The sequence below is a fragment of the Electrona antarctica genome (genome assembly GCF_951216825.1).
Source record: "Electrona antarctica genome assembly, chromosome: 2".
Classification (NCBI taxonomy): Eukaryota; Metazoa; Chordata; class Actinopteri; order Myctophiformes; family Myctophidae; genus Electrona; species Electrona antarctica.
The window spans coordinates 9,280,814-9,303,097 of NC_136807.1; the positions used below are offsets into that span (position 1 = coordinate 9,280,814).

A 22,284-nucleotide genomic window follows, 5' to 3' on the forward strand; every position below is an offset into this window, starting at 1 on the left:
GCAAGCAAAACCAAATTACTACCCAATATTATGACAATATTCTTCTCATTGACAAGCCTTATTTATTACTTTACATGTCTCCACCTAACAAAAAGAAAAAGTGAGGGGCGCTTTTATCATTATCATACATCACATTGCGTGCTCAGCCAATCAAATCATCACATTCCGTGGTACAAACACACAGCGCTGTGCATAGGAGGGGATAGTGGCCCTCAATAACTAAACAAACAAAAATATCAAACTTCTCAAAACAGTTCAGAAACCATACACACTAGGGTTTACACATTTACAATGTGCAAATCATGCTGGCATGTCGTCTACAGTATCTGAAACCTGGATCCATAACTTCTGTCAGTCCACGATAAGCAGTTGCATAAACATGTGGGACAGCCAGGGAACAGAACATTACACACAAAAATGTTGTGCGACTATTCTGCCTCAGCCATGTCTTTGTGCTGGGTGAGGCCAGAGGACGTTGACATCACATCACATACTGTAGGCTAAAAAACAAATCAATTTTAAAAGCATAATCTATGGGTTTTTCGACTGGGATCAGGCATATTGTTTGTGGGATCACGGCACCTACTACTGGTGAAGCATCACACACTAGTATGAGGTTTGTAATGTACAAGAACACTGTTGAGAGTTTTGTTACCAAAACGCAATATATGTAGTTAGTCTCCTTTTCCCTCTAGACCAAATCTCCTTTTAGAACTTATTCCACTTTGAATCGGACCTGAGGCTCTTTGCTTGCTGCATGTCATCTCCGTCCTCTCATAAATAAAGGAGAAAAGCTGAAAAAAGAATGAATAAAAAGCCAGGTAAAACAAAAAAAATCACACCCGTGTTAAGTGAGGGGCACTCTTATGGTCATACATCATCACATTCCAGCCAATCACAAATGGCGTCCTCACTTTTCTGTCATCACTTGTTATCCTCAATCAGCCAATCAAATCATCGCTATGGGGAACACACAAAGCTGGGCATAGGAGGGGCTACGATCCCTCAAAAATAGTTCATGAATAAATAAAAAAATATGTATAAATACATAAAAGGGTCTCGTCTGGTAAGAACCCTTTATTTTGCCTATATTGCCTATATCTTCCTCCTGGTGACTGTCCTGGTGAGCAGAGGGAGGATCACTTTGTCTTCTGCATTCATCAGTAGAAAAACAGCATTTAACCACTTATATTATAATATAATATTTCATACAACGGTGTCCGATTAAAGTACCAAATAATTCTGCAAGCTCTTGATGAGCTTGTGAATCTTCTATTTTTTGCTATTTCTGAAAATGTTTGAAGATATTTGCCTATAACGATGTGGCCAAAATAGGGACACCATGTTTATAAAGTTAAGCGATTTCTTTGAATCACCAAAAAAAGTTGTCTTCTGTTCCCTCTTAAAGATGTATGAATTGTGGAGTATTTTAATTATGCAGCAATGTTTTCAGATCTTTCAGGTGTCAGATGATACATTCACTCAGTGGAAGATCACTTCATCTCTTGCTTAATCCCAGCCATGCCAGCCATGGCATGGCTTTTCCCCTTAGTACTATAGTACTTATCCTGTTGCGATGCGATACCGTACGGTACGTGAGCAGCAGCGATTCCGCCCTCCTTGGCCCCCTGAATGTTGAACATTTGGTCATCAAAGAAGATGTGGGGTTTTATCTTCTTCAGGAGCGGAGTTTTGGGGGCCCCCGCCGCGAAGAGAGCCTCGTCAATCTCCAGGCCCCAGCTTCTCAGTGTTTTAATGACACGGGCCCCTGAGCTGGCTGCACTGCGGGCTGTGACCAGGAAAGTGCGGATGGGACAGTCATTGCGCTGATCCTTTTCATAGAACTTCTTCTGGAGTTTCCCCAGGGCTTCCAGAAAACCCTTCAGGGGACCCTGGGCAAGAGGAACGTCCTCGTTTTTCTTCTCGTGCTCAAAGAACCTGTCCAAGCCAACTTGTTTCTTGACTCTCTCAGACTCATCCGAAAAGAGCACAGCATCTCCGTCAAAGGCCACTCTCAGCTGGATCTCACTCAACTCTCTTTCAAAGTCGGGTGAATACATTGTGGCGGCGGCAATACGTGCGTCAATTGCCTCTGAGACCTTGTCAGGGTCCTTGGAAAGGTAAAGGTTGGTATTGTAAGCCTTCAGGTAACCGATGGGACTCTGCCCTCCAGTCATGCAGAATCTCTCTATGCTCAAACCGTAATTATTGATGCTGTTTATGATTCGGACCCCGACTTGGGCATGGCTGTTGGTCATCAGGACGATGTCAAACACCTCTTCACTGTCTGGGTAGAGTTCCCTCAGCCTCGTGTTGACCGTCATCAATGCCTTGACAAAGGGAAAGGAATCTCCCGGCATCATAATGTCATTCTCGTGCTCCACCTGATATTGTATGTATTTCTCTACTCCTTCGTTCTTATAAATCTCACTCTCCTCCACCATGTTGAACAGGGTGCGAGGGGAGACGGCTATAGTAACAGCGGTGTTGGGGTTGGGTGGTAACGGTGATGATGTTCTACCCAAGAGGGCTTTTCTCTCTGCCCATTCTTTGTCCTCCATGTCTACAAATCGTCAAATCCTTTGAAGGTGCTTTTACGGTACTCGTCTACTAATAACTCTCTTTCGATTAATCACATACTGACAACTCTGGAGTCACGATGTGCCTTTAAGGAACGACCAAATCAACACCCCAACGTCACCTTGTGATGTCACAAAGGGCCAGTCAAGACACACAACCTGAAACTACAGATGTGGTCACAGCCATCTGTCTTACGTCATCCATTCCTTGACGGTGATTCGCGCCACACATTGACTGTCTACAAGCTCACAATGCATTGCACGGGATACCGTTGACTGTACAACACAGTATAAACTAGAAAAGGTGCCCCTCAGGGCACAGGTCTCCACCAGGGCAGGTCAGGGCCTCCTGGTGGTGCTATAATAGGCCAATGTGAAAAGGGTGCCATTTCTTCTTACGCCTTGGATGGCAATTTGGATGATTTGAGGCATTTTGTTCCAAAAATGTGTTTTGTAAAAATCCACCTGTTGGTGGCGCTATAACAGGACAATGTGAAAATGGTGGGATATATATATATATATATATATATATATATATGTAGGAAAGTCTGTGAAAGATTTCACGTAAATTGCACGCTGCGTTCATGATTTGAGGGTTTTTGTTCAAAACGGGCCAATCCTGCAAACTTTGAAAGACAATGTTAGCCAATTAGGATGGAATATGAAATATCGGACAGATCCGTCTTGAACACATGACTATAGAGATAGTGTGTAACGATTTGCGGGATTTTTGGACAGAATCTGGATGAGTAATATCAAAAAATGTGTTTTTCAAAAGTCGACCTCCTGGTGGCGTTCTGGAAATTTTGGGGCAGAGGTTCATCATTGGCATCCAGGGAGTGTGTGTGCAAAATGTGGCATCGACCGGGTTAACGGTGCCAGAGATTAGCTGTACACAGACGGACAGACACATGGACACACGGACGGAGTGCAAAACATACTCTTCCCATGCCTTCGGCCTGGTGGAGACAATTATGCGAAACCTACAGTACCTCAGTGCTGAAACAACGAAGACAAATAAACAATGAATGATCTATGCCACTGGTTCACAAACTATGGTAGGCATGCTCCCTCTAGTGGTTTGCAGAGGAATTTCCCCAATAATGAAATATGAAATAAAGTGGTTTTAAAAACACCATCAAGAGTGAATATCAAGAGTGAAACTGGACTTAGTTTTTGCCTATAATGTAATACCTGTGTTATGTTGTCAGCGTGCACCGTGTTTGGCAGAGTGGCTCACAACAAAGCCATTCTTGGTGATTTGCCCCCTTACATTTCCTCCAAATTGTATTTGTTAAAAACATGGTCTAAACCTCAGATCAAATGTCTGGCTACGGTGTGTAGTACCAGCCTTTTAATCTGAGGGGGGTAAAAAGTGTCTCGCTTTCTTTGGCCCCTGGTCGTTGAATGAACTGCAATCCAGACTAAAATTGGCCTTGAAAGTTCCTTTAAGAAGTTTCAAAAGGATCTTAAATGTACAATCCAACAACTGCACATGTTCGGATGTGTACTAGCCTTCGCACATGCCCATATATTTATTGTTTTTGTTACCGTCCATAATGTACTTTGTGTATTTGTGTTCACAATGTCTTGTACTTGGTTATTGTTAGTGTAACATTTTGGAGTATTGTTGGATAATTGTAAAGGTTTCTGGAGGCATTGTCATGGATTTATTATTGGCTGTTGTATAACATGTAACTTTGAAGTGTAATTATGTTTTTGCCGCTTGGCCAGTTACCACTTGCAAAAGAGACGCAGTCTCAATGTGTTTAATAAAAGGTTAAATAAAATAAAAAAATAAACCCTAGGCTGGTGACCTAAAAGTCTCCTATCCTCTGGTTTATAGAGATATCCCTTTAGTCTAGTGGTTAAGATGTTGGCTTTTGCGTGGAAGACCCGGGTACAAATCCTGGGTGTTACATTGGTGCCATAGCCCGGCTTGGGTTTCCCCTTGGGAGGAGGTCAAAATGGGGGCAAGTGTAGCAGAGAGGCTCACAACCTCAGCCTAAAGGTTTAATATCTCCCCCGGATTATACGGATGTCCGTTTTGTCTAGTGGTCAAGATGTTTGCTTTCCACACGAGAGACCCGGGTACGAATACCGGGCGTTACACGTGCATACATTCGCATCACAATGAGACAAACTGAAGCAGTCCCAAGTCACCAATTAAAGCCTGCTTTAACAGCCAAAGCCCAATAAGCTCTGAATCATGAACCTCACATAGCGAAAGCTGCAAGTTGCACAGGCTGTGGCTCGTGAGGTAGATCAGCTGTCTTGTCCTTGAGGAAGGCACTCAACCCTCCAGATGAGCAGGCTGGTGCCTTGCATGATTCTTACTCTACATTGGAGTGTTTATTTGAAATACTTTGTGAAGCGATTTGGAGAAAGGTGCTACATGAATGCAGTGTATTTTACCCTTGTGGGACTGGGAACCAAATTATTGTATTTGTTGATCTTCCGTTCGTCCTGCCCCTGAACACTGAAGTGGATCATCTCTCAAATTGATTTTTGACCATGATTGTCTGAGAAAGCACCACTTGGGCTCGAAATGTCACATACAATTCATGGTGGAAGAATTTTGTTGCATGATCCAGTTGTATGTTCTATTTTTCCTTTATAGTCATTTCAATCATGACCTTGACGACCCAAAATCATCTCTTCAGGGCAGCCTAAATATCATGAAAATCAGTCCTTCATTAATTTTGCCCCCCACACACACACACACACACACACACACACACACACACACACACACACACACACACACACACACACACACACACACACACACACACACACACACACACACACACACACACACACACACACACACACACACACACACACACACACACACACACACACACACACACACACACACACACACACAGATTTATACCACTATTAACTGTTTTCAGTGACAGTCACTTCAGTTCAGCTCTAACTGTAGTGACCCCTCCGCCCCCCAAGCCACATTCACATATTTCAAACTAACACACATGATATCAAACAGATTTGTCACGTTTATTATTTTCTTCACAATCCTTTCTTTGCCGACAGTTAACTACACAACAAACTACAAGAGTCACAGCATGCAGGCCTACATGTACAATTTCTCTCAAAGTTCCCTGTATCTCACACAGGACATGCCATCGACTTTCTGGCTTAGCATTTTGGAAAAAGAAATCATTTAGTAAAAAAAAAAAAAAGAGAAAAAAGAAAGAAAGAAAAAACAATAACAGAAGAAAAATAAGGAACAAAAGCAGCAAAAATATAAAGTGCATGTCCTCACTCAGGAAAACTCTTTACACAAAGCCTCCTACCGACTTGACACAACTCAGCATATTTGTGGCTTTCCAGCCCAGTGCAAACAAACTCCTGTTTCATTTAATATATAAGATCTAATGTCACTTACTTATGAACTATAACCAATGCTGAAATGGCTATAGTTACCTGGTAGATAACAGTGACATTGCAATTGAAGTGCCAGAAAGCATAGCTGTCGGACTGAATACTCAACAAACCCATTTCAAACTCGATGGTAAAATAAAAGCATTGCTAAATATACCACAGAAGATGGACTCTGAAAGTGACTTTTCAGGAGACAAAGAGGCGTTGACAGAGGCATTTACATCATGTGAATAATCTAAGCCTTTCAGTAGACAGTGTTAGTGTAGACATACCGGTAACTACAATGTGTATTACTGTAAAATATCACGCACTTTTGGGTTCAAGGCTTTAGGGAGGCAAACATTTGCTATTCTTTCCGACTGACATACTGTAGCTGTAGGATGGTGCATCGATTAAATAAAAGCCTCTTAAATGAGGGAACCAGTTAAAGCAATCAACTGTGGCCACCTGGCCTGCGTGAATCGAAGGTAAACTATTATCCCCGTTGCCTCTTACTGTTATATTTGTGTAGTGTACCACGTTTATTCCCCAATAGTTATACTCGAGGAATTACAATTGTAATGTAGAAGCCAAACCTACTGGAATGGTAATCAGTCAATACCTAGATTCACTGCTCATTGCTAGCTTCCTGCAAGTGTCATTCTTGGAACCTTCTATCTTTCAATAATTATGACCAAGATGATTAGGACTTAATCGCTGACAAAGGGGAAGAGCCAATGTTGTTTGTAGGTATACACAAGAAGGATACATGGAACAAAACAAAATGTGTAATTTCATTGATCACGATCGCTCAAGTTATGTGCAGCATTTGAAAACCTAGACTGTGATTTCTTTTGTCACACGGCCCATTTATACATAATGACAAAAGAAATGGAGGTGACGGGGAAAATGCGACATCCCCGCAAATCTCTCCCCTGTGCAAGTTCGTGGGGCGAGTTTTGTCATTTCAGACGTGGAATAGAGTGATACATTTTTACCTTACACAGTAGTACATTTGTAGCAATAAATAACATATGTACTATCTTACTCTATTTACATAAGACAGAGGTGTTTATCTTTTCTTGCTCTCTTATAAACTACCTCCAGTAACCCTCATAAAGCCATTACATCGGGGTGGCACTTTTCCTCAAGGCATAACATCATATTAAATAGACAACAATGATGAGCTACTGTATGTACTGTACAAGTCCTCCCCCTTGACAAGTCAAATATGGCAGAAAGGGTTATTATTTGCAATCAAATAAAAATCCCCATTTTCGTTTTACAAGCCGCGACATTTTAGTTTCTCTTTCACACAAGGAAACAAAAAGAGGATCACTGCAAAAGATAAATACGATGGCTGCATGGGAGTGAGTGACTGGCAGAGGGGAAAGGGTGGTCTAGAATGGTACGAATCTCTTCCCTGTGGTCTGTGTCTATGGTGTAGCTCCTCTGTCCCTATACCTGTACATCCAGGCTTGGTTTTCACCACAGGCAGCGCCGCGGTGGAGCGTTGTTCGGGTCTTTAGCGGCCCTGCTGGAGGTACTGCTGTGTGAACATGTTGAGCTCGCTGTCCAGCCAACCCGCCTTGTTTCTGCCACGACAAAATACATAACCCTCTGATAAACGTACAGGTACGATAGTCGGCTTGATTTAATTCCAAAAGCTGATTTTCATTTTTTTTACCACCCATGCAAAGCTCAAATTGCATAAAACAACAAAACAATTATTTACAAGGATTAATTAAAGCTGCATTACGGAACATAGTAATAGTATACTATTTTTGTGAATTCTGTTTGAGTTTGGTAGTTACTGCGTATAACCGGCCACAGGCTCCGTTGTGATGGTTACGCTACCCGCAGGCTATAGGATCTGCTCTGTTGTCATGGTTACGCTACCCGCAGGCTATAGGATCTGTTCTGTTGTCATGGTTGCGCGTCCATATCGCGCGCACAGAGCGTAAGCGTTCGGATGAGCGCATTGCATTACTTCTCATGTTGACTTGCGACTCAACGTCAAGTAAAGGACCGGGTTGTTAGACAGAGCCATGGTCAAATGAGCATATTAGTCATATAACGTGCACTGCACACAGCACATTCCAGTCTTGACCCGCATCTGTACAGATGGCGCATCTTGACCCGTCATCTGGAACAACATATTTCCAGATGGGGGTCGGCGGAAACGTTTCAGAAACCACCAATATAGTGCACAGTGAAATTGGTCTACTTTTCATTGGACGAAAGTCATGCTGCGTTGTTTGTAGCGATTGATTGATTGAAATTTGTATTTCACAGTATGTAGAATGGGTACATTTCAAACGAAAAGCACAAGTCAATACGAAAACTGTTACTTGTGGACGAACCATGATAAAGCATTACACACGGTTACAACAGGGTCCACCATTTTCAATTCATCAGGAACATTTAGAGACGTACAAGACGTAGTGGAGTGTCTTACCTCAGTAGCTTGGCTTTGCTCTGCAAAGAGTCCAGCAGCTCAATCTTCTTGTTCATGTCTGTGATCTCGTCGTCCAGGTTCTGCCGAGTCACGTCGACCTGCTGACACAGCTGGGCGAAGGTGCCCGCCAGCTCCCTGGGAAAGGCACGCAAGAGAGAGACACGGGGCGTTAGGGACCCATGTTGGCAGGTTAAACAAGAGAGACACGGGGCGTTAGGGACCCATGTTGGCAGGTTAAACAAGAGAGACACGGGGCGTTAGGGACACATGTTGGCAGGTTAAACAAGAGAGACACGGGGCGTTAGGGACCCATGTTGGCAGGTTAAACAAGAGAGACACGGGGCGTTAGGGACCCATGTTGGCAGGTTAAACAAGAGAGACACGGGGCGTTAGGGACCCATGTTGGCAGGTTAAACAAGAGAGACACGGGGCGTTAGGGACCTATGTTGGTATGGTTGATAATTAATTGTGTTTTTGTGTTGTTGAACATTATGAATAAAAATTTAAATACATTTCTGTTTGGCTGTTTGACAAAAAGGTGTGTTGTACAAACACAAACCATTAACCACAACGTAATATCTACACTGGATACATAGGATCGGATCGCGGGACATTTACTTAATTTCCAGATAAAGTAAAGTAAATACATTTTCCCAGGATCTGTAGAAAACGGATTATTGAAGCCACATTTCTATCCGTACTGGACTATGGAGACATAATATATCGTCATGCAGCTGCCTCCACACTCAAGCCACTGGACTCAGTTTACCACTCGGCTCTGAGGTTTATTACTGGAGACAGCTATGATACTCATCACTGTACCCTTTATGAAAATGTAGGCTGGTCTTCTCTGTCTGAAAGACGCAATAATCACTGGTACCTCTTCATATATAAAGCCCTGGTCGGGAAATTACCATCATATATTTCTTCCATGTTACATCAGAAACCTAGTCGCATTGTAACTCGCTCCAGTGATTGGCTAGGCCTTCTGGTCCCTTTTGCCAACTCTGAACTTGGAAAGGCTGCTTTCAGCATCGGTGCACCTGAGTCTTGGAATGTCTTGCAACAAGAACTTAAACTTAATACCCTGGCATCAATTGGTCATTTTAGAAATGTACTCAATAACCGTCCATCACCTGTATGTTGCTGTTTTAACTGATTGCTGAATATATAATTGTATTAACGGTTTGTTGTAACTAATATTGTTGTATTACTGTTTTTTTTTCTTTCCTGTATGTAATCTCGGCATCATTGTAAATGAGGGGTTCCCTCAATGGTCTCTCCGAGAATTTAAATAAAGGTTGAATGAATGGTGTAGTAGTGTAGAATAATTAATTGTAATGTTTTTTTATAATGTATAAATATCTTCATAATTCAATAATATCAGAATGACGATTCCTGCAATATCAACAGCCAGAGGTTTCAAAAACACAAAGTGAGGAATATTCCTTTGACATTCTGACAATTCCTAATCTCCTCACCAGGAGGAGGAGGGAGTGAGCAATTGCACTGCAGAGGACGTCCCATGTAATCCTGTCCTGTTACATAAGTCTGCATGGTGAGCAGACAGTCAGCGGTAGGGTTTCAATGATTCCGGTTTCTTAACTATTCCCTTTTAACCCATTTTGGGCGGGAACCCCTTTTGGTGTTAGCATTATGTTATGCTTTAGCTATTGAAAAATAGCAGATCTACAAGCTCATAGCGCGCCACCGAGTGGCGCGCTACGAGCTTGTAGGTCTGCTATTTTTGAAAAATCGAAGAACGACATAGAAACATAGCTTTGTCAGGATGTAGAAGACATTTTTAGAATCTGATCTCAGGTCAAAATGGGTTAAGGGTCCGATTCCTTAGGTTCCCTTAAACGATTCCTATAGGTGGTTCCAAATGGACCCTTACATGTCGGTAAGAGTACAAATGGACCCTTACATGTCGGTAAGAGTACAAATGGACCCTTACATGTCTGTAAGAGTACAAATGAACCCTTACATGTCTGTAAGAGTACAAATAGACCCTTACATGTCTGTAAGAGTACAAATGGACCCTTACATGTCTGTAAGAGTACAAATGGACCCTTACATGTTTGTAAGAGTACAAATGGACCCTTACTTGTCTGTAAGAGTACAAATGGACCCTTACTTGTCTGTAAGAGTACAAATGGACCCTTACATGTCTGTAAGAGTACAAATGGACCCTTACATGTCTGTAAGAGTACAAATGGACCCTTACATGTCTGTAAGAGTACAAATGAACCCTTACATGTCTGTAAGAGTACAAATAGACCCTTACATGTCTGTAAGAGTACAAATGGACCCTTACATGTCTGTAAGAGTACAAATGGACCCTTACTTGTCTGTAAGAGTACAAATGGACCCTTACTTGTCTGTAAGAGTACAAATGGACCCTTACATGTCTGTAAGAGTACAAATGGACCCTTACTTGTCTGTAAGAGTACAAATGGACCCTTACTTGTCTGTAAGAGTACAAATGGACCCTTACATGTCTGTAAGAGTACAAATGGACCCTTACATGTCTGTAAGAGTACAAATGGACCCTTACATGTCTGTAAGAGTACAAATGGACCCTTACATGTCTCAAATGGACCCTTACATGTCTGTAAGAGTACAAATGGACCCTTACATGTCTGTAAGAGTACAAATGGAATGAAAAACCAGGGAACGACTGGAATAGTAACTGCATAGCAGACTGCATAGCAGACGTCAAGAAACGGTTCCAAATACGATGGAACCAATTCTGGTTCTTAAATCTCTGAACCGGGTCTGAAATAGAACCGGTTCCGAGTCTTAACCCTAGTCAGCGGCACCGCTGATCAGCTTTGGTACATTTATTTTAAAGATTTGTTTTTAGCTTTTCTGCCTTTATTGATTGTTTCAAGTGAAGATAGACAGGAAAAAGGGAGAAAAGGGGAGAGACACGCAGCAAAGGTCGTCATGAATGGGACTCGAACACGCGACATGCTGTCAGGCCAGAGCCTATATGTGCCAGAGCCTGGACCACTCTACAAGCGGGCGCCCCAGCTTTGGTACATATGGCACTGGTGTTAAAGCAACCAGCAGGGGGAGCAGCAGTCCACTCACTGTTGGAGCCAGTGTAGCTGACTTACTGTTGAACTTGGTGGCTGCAGTTGGAGCCGGTGTAGCTGACAATGAGTTGCAGCTTCTCGCTGGCGTACTCCACAAACTGCCTCTTGAAGGTCCTCTCCTTGGCCTTGGTGGTCCACGTCAGCCTCTCGTAGACGTACAGCAGGCCGTACAGACCCACCGACAGGGCGATCAGACGCCAGCCCACCGCCTTCCAGATCTTGTGGGGGGGAGAGAGAAGGGCGAGGATGTTAGTCTGACCACGAGGCGACGGCAACGTCACTGTTATACCGCGGTTCTGGCCTGGGGGGCTTGGTAGTGATTTTTTTTTGTGTGATCAAGTTAATAATTTTTACTAATTTTTACGCGCTGAGACGCGTTAAAATCAGCCATTACGACGGCATTAAGGCCCACCAGAATACATCATCAACTGTAGATTTAGCCGACTAAAATTGTCTGATATTAGACTAAACACTAAAAGTAATAGAATTTTGCTGGCAAAAACAAGGCTGCTTACCACGCCCCCGACCACGATGATGCCCATAGAGGTGCGGGAGGTGAGCGAGGCCAGGCCGGTCACCGTGGCCACCATGAGCTCCTCCTGGGTCAGGGAGCTCTGAGGGAAGGGAGGCATGCTGGTGCTGACCGGCGTCAGGGCCAAGGTCCGGGGAACCTGCACAGAGAGAGGACACAGAGCAGGGCGTACAGTGAAGAGACACGCAATACAGGGGCTATTTGCCTAGGGGGTGCAACCGTTATTGATGAGAAAAAGGGATCGATTTTAATAAAATCATTGATTTTTAGAAAATAGCAGATCTATAATACAAGTTTGTATACAGGCTATTTGCACGAAACTGTTGTACGACAAAGTATAAAATAGGGCTTAATTGGTTATTATATATTTAATAATTATATAAAAACAACACTGATTATATAATTAGTTAGTTAATTAGTTACCAAAAAGTTATCTTTAGAATAATCACTAAAGAAGATAATCGACAGTTGCAGCCCAATTTTAGTCCTGAACCAACTCACTCCATCCTCATTAAGAATCGAGGAACTGGATTAAAGTGTGACAAAAGCAACTATTATCGACAGTGGTGTTTTGAGGTTGTTGTTTTACCTCAGTGGTTTTCAACCAGTGGTCCGGGGACCACCAGTAGTCCTTGAGGGGGTTCCAGGTGGTTCCCAGCTAAATTATGGAGACCAAATTACCCTCTCGGGTCCATTTGGTTTCATTGTATGCTCTCCACTCCACTTAAATTATTGTTACACATTTGCATTACTTAATTTAGAAGAAGTCTACACAATTAGAGAATTGTTATTTTGATCAACGTTTGCCTGTAATTTCTCCTAATGGTACCTACTACCTAACCTGACTCCGCCAGATGGGGCAGCAGAGAGTACACTGGGTTCCCCCCTCCATCAGCAGCAGCTTCTAGCAGCAGCTTCTAGCTTCTAGCTGCTGCTGATTGGCCAGGCCGTTTTGTGGCCGGGCATCAAGTCTGCCTGAGAGTTCCCAGATGGGAGCAGGAGGGGGGAACCCAGTGTACTCTCTGCTGCCCCATCTGGCGGAGTCAGGTTACCTACTACCAACATCAACGTGGACATATTCTTTAGTCTTGGATCTGAGAGGCTAAATGTCATCAAATGGTGGTCCGTGGCTCAAATGCAGAATAAATACTGGGCCTTGATATGAAAAGGGTTGTAAAAACACTGTTTTTACCTGATCGCTGTAGCCCATGAGCGCCCGTTGCCCGTTCTTGGGCCCCAGGAAGCGGTTGACCACCATGGTCCAGCCCAGGGAGAAGTGGAAGCCTATGTCCTCCTGGAAGTCGCTGCACAGCTTGTCGCAGGCCAGGTCGTAGCTCAGACTGAAACACTGCCGAGGAACCACCTGCTTGTCCACCTGCTCTCTGGCCTGAGGGGGAAGCAGAGGCTTCAAACCCTCTGAGGAGGAGGAGGAGGACGGAGAGAGAGGAGGATGAATGAGAACAGGGTTTATGAGAGTGGAGAGGGAGAACAGACAAGTATATTTGGTTTTTAATTATTATTATTTCAAAACATTTCCCCCCCCAAAAAAGCAAAACTTTTCATGAATTAAACCATAAACGCAATTTCTTTTCCAGTAACTTCATGAAGAAATAAAAGAAAAATCTAAGAAATTCCATAAATTCTAACAAAAGTAGTGGTGAAATAATAGAAGAATACAAGCTCACAACACGGTAGATCTGTTATTTTCACTAGTTTGGGTCCCGGGAGATGTCTAATTTCTGTTTTGGGTCACGGGCTAAAAAGTTTGGGAACCATATATTTCTGTTTCACATCCATAGAGTCTCCTCGCTGGCTTTGTGTAATCTTTTTGGGTGATCTTGTTGTGCCGTGTGGAGTGAGTTTTCATTCTCTCTACCCTGCATGTCGGCTACCGCCAAAACCATTTGCATTTTTAGCTGGTTACAAATGAGATCCAATTGCTCCATCCACCTCAGGACTCAGGAGGTGGTCCAAGTGACATTTGCATTTATTAATAGCAAAATGTAAAAGCAAAGGTATTCCCAGTAATATAGTACCAGATACGGGTGTGTTGTGGTGCCTACAGGGTTATTCAACACAATATTCATATATTAACAGCAATATCCCCATTTAATTTAAACTCAGACGGTAAACTGCAAAAGAGCAGAAGAGCTCAGATGAATTGGTATGGGTGTGAACTGTGAACAGGGGCTGAGGGACGGTGTGTCGTACCGATCATCTCAGTCTGTGTGGTCTGCAGGGAGCTGGTGATGGCGGTGGAGCATCTCTCTGACATGTTCCTGCCCAGGCCTTCCTCAATGTGCCTGTGAAGCTCCTGGAAACACACAGCAAAACGTTAGGCTCCAAAAATTGCTTGTATCGGCATTACGGATACTGTGAAATGGAAATTTGTTCACCTCCTAATTCCAGCAGCCTTGCTTGGAACACACCCAGGAATGCAACTATCGATTATTTTCTTGGAGACTGTTCCATCGATTACTTTTAAGGGTGTTTTTCTAAGCTATATAATATCGTCTATCAGGTGGAAACCTCATACAGGAGGCAATAGGGTTACTTTTTAGAATAAAAAAAAGATTAAAAAATTTCCGAGCTTGTGGATTTGCTACTTATGATGCTTTTGTGTGACACTGTAGTATATACAAGGCATTAATTTACAAAAAAAAAAAACACACAAAAAAGTGATGTTTCCGCCTGACAGCAGTGATATACAGCAACGTAGGTATTTCAGAAAACTGATTTAGAAGATTGTTTTTAAGAATCGGCCTCAGGAATTTTCATGTGCATTTCTCATTTGCCTTGTTGCATTCATGTCTACAAATGTTTCACTACTTGAAATGTCCTCCCCCACAAAAAAAAGAAACAAGTTCGATAGATCTTGTGTGTGTGTGTGTGTGTGTGCGTGTGTGTGTGTGTGTGTGCACGCTTGTATACGACAGTATATGTAGTTTTATATCAGGCGAGGCTCAACATTCCGGGCATAACAGACAGACAGTGCAGTGGAATTTCACCTAGGGAACATCCGCAGTCAAAACAAGAAGGAAATAGGATTGTCATAGAGACACACGTCACAGTTGACCTACATGCAGGGGACATGCAGGGACAACTCTATCTGCCAAACAATCATTAGCCAAATGTGAAACTAAACAGTAAAGCAACAAGTTATGTGCTGTATTTAATTGCTGTTGGGCATAAAACCTGTATCAACATTTCACCTTTTCATGTTTCATAAATATATATTTTTTTAAATCCATTTTATACTTTTGTCATATGACATTGCTACACAAAAGTGGGGGAAATAGCAGATATTTTCTATTTTTAAATTGCATTTATTTTTTTCACCTACATGCCCATTGCCCAAAATAGGGACACCAGGTTAAATTGGATTATAAATATGTAATCGTGTTAAGTATTAAAAAGGGCTTGTGATTAAATAATAACGACATTGGATGGATTGGGACACAGTGATCTGTGTTAACCAACCAGCTAATGAAAGAATAGAACTGGCACGTCCGCTGGGTGGCAAGTGCTGCACAAACAGTGGATAAGTCAATATAAAAAAATGAAAATGTGTTTTTAATATCAACTAGCTAATGAAACATTGGCTTAAAAGGGGAACAGGGTTGCCACAATGGCATGGAATAGGAAGGGGTAAAGGAAGCCAAAATATCAAACAAACAAAAAAGTATTTAAAAATATATTGGCCTACAGTATGATATTTATTTATTTGTTTTCTTTTCACTTCTAGAGTTAAATGCCAGATCAACAAAAATCAACGTTGCAAAAAAATATTGAAGCGCATAAACAAGCATTGGAACACACTTAGTTATTAAATAGATGGCTTTGGGCATAGGAAAAGGTCTAAAAGATCTGTTTAGTGCAGTTAACCTGCAATAAAAGACAAACGCCTTAAATGCTGTTGTGTTCCTTTACTTGTTCGTGGCTTCGAAAATTTCGATTTGATGCTTTGGGGAACCATTGCTTTAATTTTTATTTTTAAATACATAAAATACATCAATTTAAGGGGCGCTCCTAAATTTGGTCTGGTGCTCCTTACATTTTCCACAGGGAGGACCAGTGCTCATCATGGAAAGCATTCGGCATGAACACGAGCATTCAACACAATGCCTTTGAAACCTAGTCAACAGGTGCTCACTAGGTGAGAGGTCGCAGCACAGAGCACGGTGCGTGTATGAGGTAAAGAGAGGGCAGTCGCTTGTCAATGGCGGCCAGGTCAGGTCAGATCAGGACAGTATTACTAAGTGTGGTGTCTCCATCATGACTTGAGCACTTCCACTACACAGATGGCTGTCTGGGATTAGTTGGTAAAGGAAGAATAATTGTCAATGAGAATGTGTGTGTGTGTGTGTGTGTGTGTGTGTGTGTGTGTGTACGCCTGTACACACACACACACTGGCTTATTGCAATGTTGTCCCACATTGCACCGACAGAACAAAACTCTTCAACACTTTTTCTGATTAACGTCATTTATATACTTTTTAAAAAATTGATTGGAATCCTTATCCTTATCAATAGCGGTACATCATTCCCACCCCTCATCAAGCACAATAAAGTCTTGCATGCAAACCAGTGTTGTTTTGGCAGCAAATTTTGATTTTAGTTTTAGTCATAGTCTCTTCAATAGTTTTCACTTAGTTTTAGTCACATTTTAGTCCCACAGAATGTTTCAGTCGACTAAATATCATAAGATTTTAGTCGACTAAATCTACAGTTGATTTAGTCAACTAAAATGTATTTTGTCGGGCCTTGATGCCGTCGTAATGACTGATTTTACACTTGCTGAAAACAACACTGATGCAAACATGCGCGACTTGTGTCCCAACTCACATTCTTGTAGACCTTCAGCACCACTTGCGAGGGGTGGAAGTCCATATGGAAGTCGTCTACCAGCACGAACAGCTTCCTTATCTCCTCGGCCAGGCTGTTGGACACCTGTGTGTGCAAACAAAAAGTAAGAGAAAAGAAATAAAAGACAGTGTTCGTCCACGGGGCTTTTGTGAAACGAAAGATGCCAGCACGCAAGGAACAAGGCCACCACATAATGTATGGGTATAAAACGCCTGCCAGCTACAGTAAAAGAATATTCAAGATGGAATGGACACCAAATCGCAAATCGGGGGCCGGTCACGTCGTTTTCAAATGATCGGAATCAGTTCGGGAGCAAAAAAACGTGATCAGGACATCCCTAGTATCAAAATGATATCCATATCATGATATTAGACTGGATATGGCCTGCAATTTGGGATATTGTACTACTGAGAGATATGGCATAAGTGTTCTATAGAAATAGGAATATCGGATAAGGAAAAATCTGTATCGGCAGATACACAAAATTAAATGATCGGAATCGGATTGGCAACAAAGAAACGTGATCGGGACATCCCTATGGACTGGAACGTGTTTAAATTTCTGATGAAACATTACAGCAGCTTAATCCCCGTGTTGGTTTTAGCAGTTGCCGTCATTGGCCGTGACACTGTCCCTATCTTCTGTGATCTGATACTGTCCCTATCCTCTGTGATATGACACTGTCCCTATCCTCTGTGATATGACAACATAGCTTGACCTAAAAAAATATTTATCAGGTTGACCCAACTTGACCGTATATGGGAGTGTCAGACCGGTGCTTTATGGCCACTACATTAGAGTTAGTTGAACATGGAGAGATAGAGAAAGAGCCCTTATTTGAACTTCCTCTGTCAATAGGTGTTAATACTGCCACCATGACCATGGTGAACAACCCATGGCCATACTGTTCCAAGTGTACACACACACACGCACGCACAGATACCTTCACAGGATGAATACACACAACACAAGCCAGAATAGAAACCAAATAGATTGGCTTTTCAAAGGAAATGTGATCTAGGGCGCTCGGGTAGCGCAGGGGGTAAAGTTCCTCCCCACCCGCAGAGACTAGGGTTCGAATCCTCCGCGGTGCATTCAGCCTGGCCAGGCAGGCAAACACAATTGGCTGGTGTTCGTGGGAGGTAAGCCAGGTGGAGACTGAGAGGACCATCTCTGTCGCTGCTAGCGGACAGAAATCAAGCGATAAGCACCAGTAGGTTACTTATCAGTCGAATGCAATCGAGCCAGCAGGCTCGCCTGAGCCGACTGACTGCGATTAGGAAACTCGGAAATGCGGAGGCGTTGGTCGCGTTGTCCGACTATTACTAACCCATAACCCTAAATCTAACCCTAACCTCAGTCTTAACCGGCCACGTAAGTCCCCTAACCTCATATCAGTCTTAACCGGCCATATAAGTCTTCACTTCAGCGGCAGTAATTTCACTTCCGTGTTTCCTAATCACAGCGGAGAGTACATGCAGTAGGCTCCAGGCGAGCCTGCTGGCTCCATTGTATTCTACTGGTGATTATCGGTTGATAACATTCTAAGCGGGCCGCCTATTCATTGGGGAGCTGAACTGTGAAGAATAGTGTGTTCCTATGCGGAAGTTATCCTCCCGATGACACTCCGTTTCAGGTGAAAAGAAGTGGACTGGTGCCATGTGTATCAGAGGAGACACATGCTCACCTACACCCTCGCTAACGTATCACCACTACTACAGTGCAAAGGCACTTGAGAATTTACAGAATAATGACTAAATTGGGAGGAAAAAGGGGTAGAAAATGAACGCCTGCTGAGAGTTTTCAGAGGGTGTTATTGTGACGGGTTGAGCTGTCACCTCTTTCTCCACCTCCTCTGTGATCTTCTTGATCTTGGTTTTGCAGTCCACGGTCAGCAGGTCCAGCTGTTTGTCTATGAACTCCATGCGATCCTGACGGTCCTCCCTGGTCTCTAGGCAGTGGATCCTGGGAGAGCATGGACACAGGACACTTTGGAATTCACAAAGTCCAACAATATGCTTATTTAGGAGCACAGGAATGGTTAGGGTGACATGAAACGTCTATTTGGTTCATTTCTACACACAGATTCTTTACAGTGTAAGCTTGTTTACTATTGACAGTCATACTGTAAATATTACATGTATGATTATGTCAGTCAGTCACAAGCCGCGTCCTCACCTTTGCTCCTGAGCAGATATGTGCACAGAGTCCATTATTAGGCGCAGGGCTTCTGAGATCTGCTTGGCCCTCACTGTGTGAGTCTCAAACTTGGTCTTCACTGCAGACTGGGAGATGCACTCCTAACACAGCACAGTGCACACAGAGGATTGTTGTCACACAAGTTGAGGCACAAGACATGTTATGGTGCCATTCTTTTTTCTTTACATTAGGACCAGCTTACCTCAAAGCGCCTCTCAAAGTTCTGGAACTCAAACATCCTAGCCTGGAACCCCTCTGCCAGGGCGCCACCTGAAACCATACCACCATTGACTGTTATACAAATACATCTAAAAGCTTTGTCTCACACAAGGAGGCTACATTTACTGTCAGAGTTCAACGACGTGTTAACAGAGCGTTCGTTGCCTCACAAACATGAAGTAGACCAAATTAATGGTAACATGACGGTTCTACAGTAATGTTATACCATTATTTGGATCTAAACACATAGAAACGCTTACAATTAACTGGGTGTATCTGAAGCCTGTGGCAAAATGTGTTTTCATACAGTTGCCCATAGATCCATCCCCCTATTATTTCCTTATTTGGTGTTCTTCCTGAAACCATCCCCCTGCCTAATTATCAATCAGACCTTGTTGCTTTTGTGACTCGAGTCTTCTGGCAAGACGTCTTATTGTGCTCCACTGGAAAAACAACATATCCTCCCTCACATTCCCGTTGGATCTCTGATATACTATACTTTTTAAAATATATATATTGCATGGCTCCATCTCCACATTCAGTAAAGTATGGCAGCCTTTTTCTGTTGCAAGTTGACCGCCTTACACTTGTTTTGTTTGATTGTCTTGATTTATTGTTTTCTTCATGCGTGTCGGTTTGCTTTTGTTTTGTTTTTTGTTACTCTGTGTCTCACTCAATGTATCTCTGAATATGAAAAGAAAAAGAAAAAATACAAAATAATTTAATAAACAGAACGGTGAAAAATAAAAATAAATGGTTCCATAGCTGCCTTGAGTCTCCAATCATAATTCATTCATACAAATCCTATCAAATAGGGGTGGGGGGGGGGGGGGGCACATAACATCCATGTCCGCCTCCATCCATGCCCACCTGATTCAGGCATTCCCTGGGATTTCTGCATCCTGGCCTGTAGGACCTCCTTGGCGGAGACGAAGAAGATGCGGTCGCTGGCCTGGGCTCTGTCCACCACGCCCAGCTCCTCCACCAGGAAGCTGCTGCATCGATCCATGTGCTGCCTGCGGACCTGAGGGGGGCAGCAGAGAGAGGAGGAGGTGGTGACGACGACGTCAGGAGATTTGATCCTACTAAAACTATAATCCCTCTAATGACAATCCTACTCAGCTGTACCATCTCATGGGCTACAATGGATGCACAGTGCACACAATAGCACGAGCGCAGGGGTGTACCTGTAGGTACTGCCTTAACCCATTTAGGCCTGACATCGCAATTAAAAATGTCTTCTAAATGGTGACAATTTTCTGAAAAACCTTATGTTTCTGTATCAGTGGTACTCAATATTTCATGTCAAGGACCCCAAACATGATATGTAATTGGCCACCAACCCCCATCTGAAAATATGTTGTTCCAGGAACCTCTCAGAAGCAAAGATTTCAGTTAAAACGAATATATATTCGAGATTCGAGGCAAATTTTCACGATTTTTCTAAAATAGCAGACCTACAAGCTCGTAGCGCGCCACTCGATGGCGCGCTATGAGCTTGTAGATCTGCTATTTTTCAATAGCTAAAGTATAACAATGCTTCAAACACCAAAAGGGGTTCCCGCCCAAAATGGGTTAACAGCAGTGGTGGAAAGTAACTAAGTACATCTATCTCTGTACGTCTGTCTGTACGTACGTCTGTACGTCTGTAATCCACTTAATTTGAGAACCGTTCGCCCCACAGACTTCAAATTCGACACACGCGTTCCACACCCCCGCAGGGGAGTGCAGTGCCCGGTGTCAAGTCGGTCAGGCCCAGAACCGCCACAAAAGGCCTCTGCCCGGGCTCTGGACAGGGCCCCTGCCCAGGGTTCAAATATGGAGCTGGCCTGTTCTGACATCACAACACTGGAAGTGCTGTGGTACCAAGAGGTGCATGCATAGTCCAAGTCTAACAGCGTTGAAGGCCTTAGTGTAACGTAGAGCCTGGTTTCAAGTTCAGCAGCCCCAGACAGGCTCAGAAGCTACTGTACTACAGTCACTCCACGCGTCGCAATAAGCTGCTCTCACCTGGCTCCTTAATCTCCTCCTGCTGTGTCATCACCCCTGAACTCATTGCACACGATGATGAGTCTGTTTTTCCAAATGGCCGTCATGGATCTAGAAGTCATTATTGTGCACGCGAGACGAGGCGTCTGGCACATAGACATAGAATGGTAGACGCCGCCTTCGGCTCTGGTGCGTCTGTATCTCTCAAGTGAGTGTTGCTTTTTTCCCCCAGAGTTACGGGAAAGAATGACGAGTCGCGGGTTGCGGTTTTTTGGGATAGTTTTAAAAATGCAGTGGCTTGTTTTGAAAATCTAACAAGCCAACATTTGATGTATATTGTATAATTAACCTTAGGTTTGGGGGGAGCGTGAGTCACATTGAGTGACAGAATCGGTCTGTTGTCTCTACTCATTAAACCTTGGCTATAATAAATGACAAAAACATTCATTTTTATAGACATACATAGTATTAATGAATCAAATCCTTTTTTATTAGGATTATATGGCCAAGGTCCATTATTTAATCGGCATTTGAGCCACGGACCATCATATAATGAGATTTAGCCTCTCAGACCCAAGACTTATATTATAATCGATCGTTCAATGGTTGATTGGGAGCTTTTTTCCCTGCATACTTTTCAGTTTGCTGATGAAATCGGCTTTCCGTTTCTGTATTCACATCTGTGTAGGATGTCACCCCTAACCAAGTGTTAATTTTGTCTCATCTACATAGCAGTAGCCTAGTCATACATAGAGATTAACAATAAGCTTGTGTGAGAGAAAGAAACAGACATCTGCTCATCGTTTCATCGACAAAGGCTGCACAGAAGACGCCAAGTCACGTATGCTGCAGAAACGAAAGGTGACCTTTAAAGGTTCATGTGATGAGCAACCAGACACCTGTAACCAATACAAGAGCAGGTTGAGCGCCAAACATACCTCACCCTGTCCC

The 22,284-nt window shown here is 43.0% G+C and overlaps 2 protein-coding genes across 4 annotated transcripts in view; both read right to left on the reverse strand.

Annotated features, from left to right (window-relative positions):
- Positions 1-1,493: 1,493 nt before the first annotated feature.
- LOC306931880 (cytosolic 5'-nucleotidase 1A-like) lies at positions 1,494-2,561 on the reverse strand (the record flags this gene model as incomplete). The annotated part of the gene is made up of 1 exon (XM_079513541.1): positions 1,494-2,561. The coding sequence occupies one exon, from the start codon at positions 2,559-2,561 to the stop codon at positions 1,494-1,496; it is 1,068 nt and encodes a 355-aa protein (XP_079369667.1).
- A 3,023-nt stretch (positions 2,562-5,584) lies between these two features.
- The window catches only part of mfn2 (mitofusin 2), a 28,322-nt gene continuing 11,622 nt past the window's right edge, over positions 5,585-22,284 (reverse strand). For all 3 annotated transcript variants that reach the window (XM_079513125.1, XM_079513123.1, XM_079513124.1), the window contains 11 exons: positions 20,215-20,368; positions 19,328-19,395; positions 19,105-19,226; positions 18,765-18,891; positions 16,906-17,010; positions 14,272-14,374; positions 13,253-13,476; positions 12,044-12,199; positions 11,550-11,746; positions 8,428-8,562; positions 5,585-7,564 (listed from right to left, as the gene is read on the reverse strand). In XM_079513125.1, coding sequence (XP_079369251.1) covers positions 7,495-7,564; positions 8,428-8,562; positions 11,550-11,746; positions 12,044-12,199; positions 13,253-13,476; positions 14,272-14,374; positions 16,906-17,010; positions 18,765-18,891; positions 19,105-19,226; positions 19,328-19,395; positions 20,215-20,368 — 1,461 coding nt within the window. In that variant the 3' untranslated portion in view covers positions 5,585-7,494. The remainder of the gene's footprint in view (positions 7,565-8,427; positions 8,563-11,549; positions 11,747-12,043; positions 12,200-13,252; positions 13,477-14,271; positions 14,375-16,905; positions 17,011-18,764; positions 18,892-19,104; positions 19,227-19,327; positions 19,396-20,214; positions 20,369-22,284) is intronic.